Here is a 12,647-nt window from a genome sequence, read left to right as displayed (position 1 = left end):
TTGGCGCCGGAACAACTGGACGCCACGGAATTCGAAAATAAATAGACGTTAGGTACTTAAAAATATATAATATTATTATTTGTATTTAAATGATTATATTATTATGATTTAAAAGTTGGTGAGAATGTAAATATGCAGACTTAAATAATGATTTAATTGTGCATATGCTTAAGTTGCAACGAAAAAAGAGTTTTTTATTTTAACTAAGTAGTAGATAGAAACTGATAAGAATACCACGTCTACGTTCTGTAGACGTGTCTACTACAGTGCGGCGTCCAATTTTCCGGAGTCCAGTCGTCCCACTCCCTTTAAGCCCGGTTCGGATGAGGCGAGTAGTTTAGTCGAGTGGCGAATAATTTAGTAACTAAACGTGTACGAACAGACAAATTGAGTCGAGTACGTTAGTAAAATCATTTACTCGAGTCAGTGTAATTTCTCGGTCGAGTAGCGACCCCCACCACCTCACTAAAAACCAAACAGGTGATGATATCGAATCGAACTCTATGCATAGAAAATTTGGGTGGAATCATGGAACAATACGACCGAAATCGGTTTATTGTTGGCATATGGTTACTAATTAATAATAGGTAACGGTTACTACCCTAAAATATACCTACCTAATTCTACTGAACTCCTACTGTGTACATGTCTAAAGATTAATATGAACATCTCACGATATATAAATGCAGAAGAATCTCAATTTTCCTTAATCCTAAAAATATTATAATGTTCATCGGTAACGCGATATTGTGTTGAGAAAATGACATAGGTATGGAATATAATAAACGACTATCATTTTTAGGTTAGGTCCTGCCTGGACAGTTATTACTTTGACAGATCGTGAGAAAAGGTTTGACGTTTCAGACCAAACCACTTGTGACGGTCAGAAAATGATTTGAAGTTTACTGGTATGCAATCGCAATCGCAATGCGCCAGTTTTGACCTGTCAAACCGTTAACTGGAACGCATAAATTTATGTTGTCATGCAGCATGTTTGATAATTTAGTAAAATTTGAGGCTTACAAAATTGTTACAAAAAGTTTTGAAAATAGAATTATTGGTCTATTCTCACCCCATTTCACGTAGATATTGCTTCCGTTTATGGTAGGTATTTTATGGCTGCAAGTAGCTTTCTTATAGACAATAGGTTTACCTTGTATTACCTACATAACAAGGACTCACGGGCGACTAATTTTATTCACCAAATTTTTTTAGATAATCGCATTAATTATTGCTTAACATTCGAATGATTGTGATGTATAAATCACCATAGGTATATAAATATACTTAGGTACTTGATTTAACAAAAGATTTATATAGGTACCTACTCAATACTGTCTCAAAATATCTGTTTTAGCTATCGCCGATAACTCGAATCTACTAAGCAATCAATAAATGAAACAAGTTTGACCGAATTACGAGGGTGGGTCAATAATTCCTTAGAAAAAAGCATTAAAACAGTTTTAATTTTTGTATTTTTTTTTTATTTCTCAACATAATCTCCTTGGAGCTCAATACACTTGGTTAGACGTTTCTCAATTTTTTTTAAACCGTCAGAAAAATAAGTTTTTGGAAGGTCCTCAAAATAAGCATTTGTCCGATCGATGACTTCTTCATTTGAAAAAAAACGTTGTCCACTTAGCCATTTTTTTAAGTTTGGGAAAAGGAAAAAGTCACTGGGGGCTAAATCTGGCGAATACGGTGGGTGGTCGACCAATTCGAACTTCAATTCTTCAATTTTAGCCATTGATCGTAAACATGTGTGAACACGGGCATTGTCCTGATGAAAGAGGATTTTTTTCCTGTTTAAATGAGGCCGTTATTCTTCAATTTCGTTTTTTAGCTGGTCCAATAAAGATGCATAATAATCCCCTGTTATTGTTTTTCCTTTTTCCAAATAGTCAACGAAAATAATTCCACGTGCATCCCAAAATACAGTAGCCATAACCTTACCAGCTGATTTTACGGCTTTCGCCTTCTTTGGACATGGTTCGCCTTTCGCAATCCACTGCTTTGACTGTTCTTTCGTCTCGGGAGTATAGTGGTGTATCCATGTTTCATCTACAGTCACAAAGCGACGAAAAAATTCATCCGGATTGCGTTGCATGAGCGACAACAGGGCTTTAGAGGCCACCACCCTATTGCGTTTATTGTCGACTGTGAGCAAACGCGGCACCCATCTTGCAGAAACTTTTTTCATGCCCAATTTGTCATGTAAAATAGAAATGACGCTACCTTTTGAGATCCCTGTAACCTCAATTATCTCACTCAACTTTAATCTTCGGTCACTTAACACCATATCGTGGATTTTATTGATCATTTCTGGTGTAGTCACCTCTACAGGACGTCCTGAGCGTGGTTCATCCTTTGTTGATGTACGACCACGTTTAAATACATTTAACCAGTTATAAATAGTTGCAAGTGAAGGAGCAGATATGCCGTGAACTAAATCCAACTCATTTTTTATTTCCTTTGCTGTTAACCCTTTTATATTAAAATGTTTAATAACAGCTCTAAACTCAATTTTCTCCATTTTTGTAAACAAGGAAATTTTTTTTTTAAATGTACCAAAATAAAAAACAACAACCCGACCAATCTGATTGAAACTTCGCAGCATACTGAATCGGTAGTGCCGCTGCATGAAAACAAACCGCTTACAGTACTAGTCGCGCCACCTGTCGGCTTTTCTAAGGACTTATTGACCCACCCTCGTATAATATAATAGTTTCTTATGAAGTTTCAAAGATGCATTACAAATTTAAAACATCAATGTAAGACGGCACCAAGAGAAGAAAACGGCACATGTACCTGCGTAGAATTGAACGTACCTGTTGTATTGGCCTGTAATCTGAATTCGAACAACCTGGTTGAGTGCATTCATCATCATAATACCTATAATGAGTGTGATATATCTTCAATGATCTCGCGCTTGACGACAGCTGGTTGATTATCGGATGTTTTATCAGAGAGGTCCGCCATAAGGTACTGAAAAAAGCATTATTATATTTTCTAAACACTGTAAAACCAATTTCAGTTCTTGTAACGTCCATACAACGATGTATAATAATTATATTTAACATGAATTGGTAGATAACCTAACCTAGATGACATGTATGTATTATAGCTGTCAAATTGTATAAACAGGTAATTTTTGAAACAACGTTTAATATCACCTTATGTTCCTACATAGTTGGTAAAGAGGCCACAGTTTATAATATTAATTAAAACAATCATTGTTATTCTCAATCTAAAGTGATTGTAAAGGAATTTAGTTTCCAAAAACTAACCTCGAAATTGCAACTTGAAACGTCCGCATTCTCTTGCGTTACATGAAAGCGAGGGTCCGGGTTGTTTGGACGGCTAGGCAGCATGTCAAACAAAGACTTGCCTTCTGTATCGGAGTGTTCTCCATCACATTCTTGCTTTACCTACATCCATGTTAAGTGTAAATATGGCAGGAACAACGTGACAGACAGGATACATTCAGGGTACCTAATGTTAGAAAAGTGTTGCCACAAGTGTTTTCTTGTCTAAACAAAACAATGGCATGAAAATGACCGTCTGCATTTCCTCAATCATAACGAGATTAGCCCATCTCGGCATTCAAATGGCAAAAGGACCCATTTGCATTTTTCCTATTTTCAAGTTTTCTTCTACAGACGTTGTTAAATACAATATTAATCTTCAACGTGGTAAAAGAACATATCTGTCAGTGTAATACAAACCAAATGCCACCCATATTTTGAGCCAGGCACACGGACATTGGGTGTGATTTGCACCAAGCACGGATAGACAGGGCAAAGTCAAAAGACATGGCCCTTTGACAATGTCTAGTTTGTTATACCTACTTACTTGATCCTTGATTGAATGGGTAGGCAATGAAGTGTCTCTACTTTGTTGTATTAGGTACCTAATTGATTTAATATATAGGTTAAAAATCACAGTGTAGGTACATATTGAGATATCTCGGGTCCTGTGGCTAGCTCGGGATGTTGGTAGGACCCGGGTTTCACAAAAATTAAATAATAAATGAAAAGTCTTTATTTGTTGAAAACGTGGCTTTATAATATTTTCAAGGGTTATTTTTACAAAAGAAACTTATGTTTAACAGTACCTATCCAAATTAATATTATATTATTACGTTAATAATGTTAATTATATCGCTTATATTTTAATTATTTATTATTATCTGAATTCGTTTTATAATACATGAATAAGTTGTTAGCGCAGGAATTCGCGAACTCAATACCAAGTCCTCCCGTGACTAGGTATGTATTTTTTTCCATTCTTTTTATATTGAGCAGCGATGCCATCTTTTCTTTTTACATACTCCCGAATTTCTTTGTCTTCGTCTCTTTTATTCGGCACAATCACATTCTTCCCAGACATACTATTATTATAATTAGATACAATTCTTACGTGCTAAGTAGGTACCTACATGTTGAACATGTTTACAGTTAATCAAGTAATTTTGGACGTACGTACGCCCATTGTTGACTAGAAGTCAGGTGACATGTTTACACCTAATAATTAGACGCAATTTAGACTATCAAGAGAGGCCAAATAGTCACGGGTGTAACAGTATACGCTGTTAGTGTGTATTTGCCATTGGTGAATACGTCGTGTAGTGCTTGAAAATATCGAAAGGCAAAACCCGAGTGAAAAAAAACTACCTCCTCAAATAGAATAGAAAAAATTTAAATCCAATAAAACACAGTTTATTGTTTGATCGCTTCCACGGAATAGACTTTTTAGTATCTCGGCCATACATAATAAATAATTACGTATTGCGGCAACACTTTTCTTAAATTAATGTAGGTACCTTGAATGGATCCTATCTGTCACGTTCTTCCTGACATATTTACCATTAAAATGGACGTAAAGCGAGAATGTGATGGAGAACAATCTGATGAAGAAGTCAAACTTTTGTTTGATACGCAGATTAGCCACCCAATCAGCCCGGAAGTTCGCACTCAAGTAAAGCAGGAGAAAGCCGACGATTTAAGTTGCAATTTCGAGGTTAGTTTTTTGAAACTGATTTTTTTAGATTTTAAATAACAACGATTAGTGTGGAATTATAATATGTTGCTTTTTTATAAACTGCGTAGTGACATACAATGATATTAAACGTTGATTTAAAAAATAACTCGATTTTACGTTTTGACAGCTACTATACATTTGTGATTTGGTTAGGGCAGATTATCTTCTAATTCATGTTGACTATAATTAGTCATTGAAAGTGAAAGTGGTTTTACTGTGTTAACCATAATGTTTCTTTCAGTATCTTTCAGCGGACCTCTCTAATATAAAACCTGAGACGGATGATCAACTATACGTCATCAAGCGCGAGATTATTGAAGATGTAATAGACCCATTATGTGATGTTGAAGATCCTCAACCGGGTTCAGATTACAGACCAATACATCAGGTTTGTTCAATTGTATAATGTGTTATTTTTCTTGCCTTGGTGCAGTTTTATATCGAAGGTTAGAATTAGCAATACATGTTTTAATCTTAGAGCCGTTTCACACGCGACACCATTGTCTCGAGACGCTACATGAATGGGCGCGTTTAGACGGAGAAACAAGTATGTCGCGTTCATATATATGTAGAGAAAACGATAATGCGGTGCCCAATCCGTTGACATCTTCCCAATTGATGAGGGTGACGTGTTTAGATTTATTAAAAAAATAAGAATACTCGCTCTTAGGCACCGCACATGTCCCAAGATGTTTTTTAAAAAGCTGTATTGACTTTGTCAAGGGCCACTTTCATATATATATTCAACCTGACAATGGAAACGGGTATCTTTCCGGAAGCACGGAAGATGTCGAAAGTTACTCCAATTCATAAGAGTGGTACGGAGTCATCAGTGGAAAACTATAGGCCGTTAGCCATTCTCTATTCACCAGCAAAAGTTTTTGAGATGATCATGCACAGCATGATTTCTCCGAGGATTGAGTCATTTCTTTGCCGACTCAAGTATTAATCTATAAATGGCGCCGGTCATTTATAATGAATGAGCAGCATGCATTTGGAGCAGGCCGTTAAACGGTTTATCGCGTTATTCGGGAGAATTCTAAGAATTTCAACAATACGTATCGTTCACCCTCTATCAGTCGCAGACATGACATTTAAAACATTTTCTGGTGTGCCTCAGGGCTGAAAGTTGGGGCCATTGCTGTTCACTTTTTTTATAAATGACATTGCATTGGTAATTAAAAATTACTGCAGACAGTACGTATTACCGAGGCCATAAAAAGAAAATCCAAGTGTACACACGTATTATTGTGCAAGTTGCAAGATTGCTTGTATGAATCAAAAAAGTTCGCTTCTGAATTTTCACGTGACAGATGGGATTTGTTCGATATTCGGACCTGCGCAGTAGAGCGACACTGGAAAACCTGCTGAAAAAAAAACAACCTACACCGCGCAGTCTCATTTTGAGGTTAACCGATTTTCACGATCTGTCAAAAAGTACCTATCATAAAATGACAACATGGCGTCTCGCTTACTTTTTACGACAGTCAGCAATCTTACGTGTGAACAGTTATTATCGTTAAATACATCTGTACATTTTCAATGTTTCCCATTAGTTCTTGGTCGTTCCCTCATGGTAAAGGATGGTGCCACCTTGGGATGTTATCAACTTTTAAGTGATCAAGAATTCCCACTCCTCTCAATCCTCTGCTTCTATCAGGACAGAGTGAAGGCTGCTCTCAGTCAGTTCTTTTACTTTTACGCTCTTCCTCTGCTTCACCTGCCTTGGAGGCTACCCAAAACTACCAGTCTCTCCAAAGTATCCGCTCTGCGCTGAACAATTTGTCAAAAAACTGTAGAATTCGTTTCAGACGTAAATTGTTGAGAGACGTTCCTTTATAAAATTTTAACATTTTTATGGAATTTTATATAATATATGGAACATACATAATTTTGAAAACACTTTTTAGAAAATATATAACCGACTGAAGAAATCTTTTTTTGGAAAAACTTTATAAAGTCATTGGACGCTATAGACGCACCTGGTGCGTAATAATCAGGCGGCATATCGATAATAATTTACGTGTATTTTAAATTACCTTTAAATTTACATTTTAAAAAACCCACTTCGATTTAAAATACAAAAGCCGATTGGCAATAGTACTTCAATTTGGAAAGCTCTTATTATTTACCGCGATATTATGGCTTAGTTTAGGCAGGGTTTCATTGAATTTTAAATACTAATTTTATGAAAACCAATAAGTATGCCTGATAATGTTTAGTGTGCACTATTTATGTCGGATTTCAACAGGCTACTTCCACCTAGATAATAACGTTTTAATATGTTATATTAATAATATGTACTTATTGACAGCATGTTATATGAAACGTTGTTTAATTCAGTTCGCTGCGACGGGTGTCACTGGTAGCAAAGCTGAGACTGACATAAAGCGCGAATTCACTGAAGATAAAATGCCAGCATTTTCTGATGAAGATCCTCAACCCGGATGTTCACATTCAGATTACACAACAAGACATGGGGTATATTCAATTTTATATATTGTAACATTTGCTTCTCTATTCGCCGATTTTTATCGAAGGTTGACGTTTAAAATCTCAATAAATCTCCGTACCATTCCTAGCCAGTCGTATTGAAAAAAAGTAATTAAAGTAATCAATACCTACCTACCTTGATTTAAAATACAAAAGCCGATTAACTATTAAGCTAATATTAACTAATACGCCTATGGTAACTCAATTTGGAAAGCGCTTCAGAGAGTATTATAAGAGCCACTAGTTAGAATCTCAACTTCTTAATTATTATGATAGGTTAATTAATACAGGGGAATTATAGAGTTTTGAAGAAAACGCTTTTTAAGGCCATATTAACTGATTGTATTGCTGCAGGTATGTATTTATTAAATAATTAGGAGAACATAAATTATCACTTAAATAGTAGAAGTAATCAATATACATATTAAATATTATATCGATGCCCAATCACATTTTTTTTATAATTTTCAAATGTCTTTATTGTTTTTTTTAGTACAGTTGTTATAAAACGCAAACTGTGAATATCATTTTACTTATAAATATATATCTACTTATCATAAAATTGTACTGCTTTTCATCACTTGTAAATATCGGGTCAAATTAAAAACATTAATTTCTCGTGCTTATCTTTGTAAAGGATTTTTGTCATACCGCGATAGAGATGAGGTTTTCATTGTAAACTGAAAATATACTATTGTAACGTGTAAAACACACTTTTCACACAAAGACACAGCGTTTACACACCTACTATATGCGCACGAAAGTACGTGTGCTTCTGCGCAGGTCAGTTTTTAAGGTGTTTAGCAACACGACTTGCTGTTTTGCTCAGATCATTATTTAAATATCAGATGTGCTCAACCGGTAAACTTTATTAATTCGAAAAATATTTATCCAATAACATTTAATATGTGTAAATTATATAAACCGAGTCATTCCTTCTCGAGAGTGTCGCTCTTTGGTTAACTGCCGTCCCTATGCGACGCTTAGTATGCGTGACCTCACGAATTCAGAAGTATGATATATAAAAATATTGTTTAAACTGTTGATCGAAGTCGCTTGATGAAATTTGAATATAAATTCCCTCCCGCACTTTCAGGTATAAATCCACGTCCCCAATATATTCTGTAACACTGCATACAACATTTATAATCGTAGCCAAGATAAGTAAGTTCTAGTTAATATTAACATATTGTTTATACTATTGATCTATATTGCTTGATGAAATTTTAATATACATTCTATCAATTTGAACATTTTTTGTGACATCGGTTACGCCTTTCGGCATTTTCCGACACTATGCATACTCCCAAATGACACACTAACACAGAAATTACTAGCTTATAATGTTTTTTTTATCGAACAGGGTGCAATACTGCCTCATAGGATTTACGTTAATCTGGTGTTTTTATAATATTATTTTATCAATATATATGAGAAATAAACAGTACACACAGTTGCCGAGTAGAACTATTTTATTCCCATCAATCTGTAATTTCGCATTCGGAACTATAATAGATTTAAACATACTACCAAGAGTTGTACCACAATATTGTGTCATAGTCTGTTTTGTGCATTTGCCTTTCGATGTTACATTCAGGTGCTTTTTATGGTGTCTGTATTTAAAATCTATGTTGGAACTATTACCATTTCTTATTGTCATTTTCACTCACACTTAACTTATAATGTCTGAAGATGCTGTAAGGCAAAAGTATAAAAAAATAACTCAAATGGAACAGTTTAAAATCTAATTTATATTATAATGAGATCGATTATTTTGGTTTTTCTAGGTTTCTACTAAAGGATTTTTTACAAAGCATCACGATATAGACAGGTGTCAACAATCCTCACCCGATGGAATCCAAGATAGAATGATGCAGTATTCTGAAATGACAATAGATGAACGAAACATTAAAGGAGAAATCTCAGAACGAGAGACTCCGAAGGAACTTCGACTTATTCTGAGAAGAGTAGTTCATTTCTCACGTAATTTGATTTGCAGCATTTGTAACGCAGTTTTTGGATCCGGAAGTGCTCTAAAAAGTCACAAAATAGTTCACATGGGCGTTATTGGTAGTCGAAGTCAATAAAATATTATCTCGCAACTAAATCATCTCAAAACACGTAAAATGACACGCACAGGTGAAAAACCTCATAAATGCAAGATGTGCACATATAGATGCTCGCAACTTAGTACTCTTAAAAACCATGAAATGACACACACAGGTGAAAAACCTCATAAATGCAAGTTATGCACATATAGATGCTCGCAACTTAGTAATCTTAAAATCCATAAAATGACACACACAGGTGTAAAACCTCATAAATGCAAGGTGTGCACATATAGATGCTCGCAACTTAGTAGTCTTAAAAACCATGAAATGACGCACACAGGTGAAAAACCTCATATATGCAAAGTTTGCCCATATAGATGCTCGCGACTTAGTAGTCTTCAAAAACATGAAATGACACACACAGGCGAAAAACCTCATAAATGCAAGGTATGCCCATATAAATGCTCGCGACTTAGTAGTCTTAAAAGCCATGAAATGACACACACAGGTGAAAAACCTCAGAAATGCAAGTTATGCACATATAGATGCTCGCAACTTAGTAATCTTAAAATCCATAAAATGACACACACAGGTGTAAAACCTCATAAATGCAAGGTGTGCACATATAGATGCTCGCAACTTAGTAGTCTTAAAAACCATGAAATGACGCACACAGGTGAAAAACCTCATATATGCAAAAATTGCCCATATAGATGCTCGCGACTTAGTAGTCTTCAAAAACATGAAATGACACACACAGGCGAAAAACTTCATAATTGCAAGGAATGCACATATAGGTGCTCGCGACTTAGTGCTCTTAAAAGACATGAAATGACACACCGGTGGAAAACCTCAAAAACCTCATAAATGCAAGGTTTGTTCATATATATGCTCGCAACGTAGTCATCTTAAAGAACATGAAATGACACACAAAGGTGAAAAACGTCATAAATGCAAGGTATGCTCATAAAGATGCTCGCATCTTTGTGATCTTAAAAAACATGAAATGACACACACAGGTGAAAAACCATATGAATACACTGTATGTCCATATAGATGCTCACGACGTAATGCACTATTTTTATCGACCATTTCCGATCCTAATAAGAACATATAGGCCTCCATAGAGTGGAGGTTGTTTTAACAGATTTAGTTTTTACGAGAAACGGTGTCCAGCCAGGATTGGAACCTGTGCCCACGACGCTTTCGGTTGACGCTTTTGCCTCGACCATCGTATAAAATGATAAATATATTATTATATTCACAATACGGATGTCCTACGCTTAAATAAATGACAATATTCATATTGTGAATACCCTTATAAATGTTGGTTAGGAGTGATTATATGCTATCTTGTCAAGCGACCCTAGGCGTACGGCATATTGTATGTTAAGAGTATTTGCAAGAAGTTATTGTTTTGTCGGACGGTGCCTCGAACGACTACCTTTATAATGCGATCTGATATAAACCTACTGATTGTGCCGCCTTTGTATGAAGTTACCTCTGACTATATTTTATTGATAGTAAAATCTACGTTGTTTTTCTTGTTGTGACATTGTAAATTGTATTGAAATTTCCTACCGGAATAAATTGAAACTACGTGTTGGTTCCTGCTAAAACTATCAAACATCTGGAGAATAGAAAAATTTATGCATATAATAAACCTGAATTGTTATTTTTTAATTGTTAGGAGTTGGAAATTAGCCAACACCAATTTATCGGTTCACGCATGTATATTTTCATAATAACCTACTTAAAAAATACGCTGCCACGTAAATTAGGATTATTTTAGTTTTATGTTCTGTCATTTTATTTAGAAATTTAATAAAAAAAACGAGAATAGTTATACCTGGATATATAATTATTGGATATGCTTATAATATGATATAATATAATTTGGTACCTATACTTACTGATTATTTTTGTTTTCTACATACTTTACCCTGTCATTGATTACCCACTGTTGGGGCATAGTGCAAGAACAAGGTCGTACTACCTACCTAGTTCCATCGCCACGTCTTGCGACATGCGAGAAAAGCAGAGCGTTTATGTCTTTTGTAGCATCGCTGCGGCGAAAAGGAGGGTCTTCCATGGTGACGGTTTTGTTTCTGATGTTTTTACATGTGTGTGTGAATTCGATATAGAAAAAATTATATAGAGTTTAAAATGTAGTTGGCAGCCCTGTTATATTATGGGTTTTGGATAATAAAAGATATCACTATATAATATTATTCTTTTATTATAATCCACTGTAAATTAACATACGTATTAAATAATACTTGAAAAAAGTTTAAATATATTATTATTTGGCTCCACAATCCGGTGTGGATCATGGCCACCCCATAAAGAGTGTTTCATAAAATTGTTTTTTACGAGAAATATATGTTAACCACTTGCTCAACCTATTAGGTCCATGTTCTACATTCAAACACACATTCAAAAACAATACCTATGCTAATTTTCCCATACCCGGGATTTGAACTCGCTTTTAATATGTTAGCAGTTGTTATTATTGATCAGAGTCCAACAAGAGTGTTGATTTCAGTAACATACCTAGACAAAATGCTGCTCCATTCTTTGTACAGTATTTTTTATCATCCTTTCATGAACTTCAATATATTTTCAATTCAATTTATTTATTTTTTAACATATTGTGGACATTACAAATTATAAGTTTAAGACGTTCACAATATGATATGAAACGTTATTATAGAGAAGAAAGAAAAAGAAATGTAATAAAAGGGATAAAAATGAAAATATAAAAAGAGAACATAATATAAACATACAAATGCAATGAAAATACAATTAAACATATAATATAGAAGTTCAAAGAAGTACACCGAGTTTCTAAGGAGACCCTATTTTTAGGAATTTATAAAATAGCGTCCACCTAAAACAAAATAAGAAATAAAATAAGAAAATAAATAAAATAAGTAACAAAATAAAAGTAGATGGAAGCACAGAGAGTGAACTTTGATAGACCCTATCTTAAAAACTTATAAAACAACGTCCACCTAAATTCACCCTCACGTAAGTGGAATATATCAATATCCGAAGCGATTT

General features: G+C 34.7%; 1 protein-coding gene across 2 annotated transcripts; it reads left to right on the top strand.

Annotated features, from left to right (window-relative positions):
- Positions 1-4,802: 4,802 nt before the first annotated feature.
- LOC147077350 (uncharacterized) lies at positions 4,803-12,289 on the top strand. 2 transcript variants are annotated; one of them, XR_015069812.1, is made up of 5 exons: positions 4,812-5,019; positions 5,282-5,428; positions 7,384-7,521; positions 9,321-10,260; positions 10,345-11,808. XR_015069812.1 is itself a non-coding variant. In XM_085941497.1 (4 exons), exons 1-4 carry the CDS (start codon positions 4,828-4,830, stop codon positions 9,618-9,620), a joined length of 777 nt encoding a protein of 258 aa, XP_085797623.1. In that variant the 5' UTR covers positions 4,803-4,827; the 3' UTR covers positions 9,621-12,289. The 2 variants fall into 2 exon arrangements, 1 of the variants encoding a protein (XP_085797623.1); XM_085941497.1 differs by having other exon boundaries at positions 4,803-5,019; positions 9,321-12,289.
- The last annotated feature ends 358 nt before the right edge of the window (positions 12,290-12,647 follow it).

The sequence above is a fragment of the Rhyacophila brunnea genome, unplaced genomic scaffold (genome assembly GCF_057557595.1).
Source record: "Rhyacophila brunnea isolate RB1 unplaced genomic scaffold, BYU_Rbru_1.0 scaffold_13, whole genome shotgun sequence".
In the NCBI taxonomy this organism is placed as follows: Eukaryota; Metazoa; Arthropoda; class Insecta; order Trichoptera; family Rhyacophilidae; genus Rhyacophila; species Rhyacophila brunnea.
This window is presented reverse-complemented; position numbering and strand designations above follow the sequence as displayed.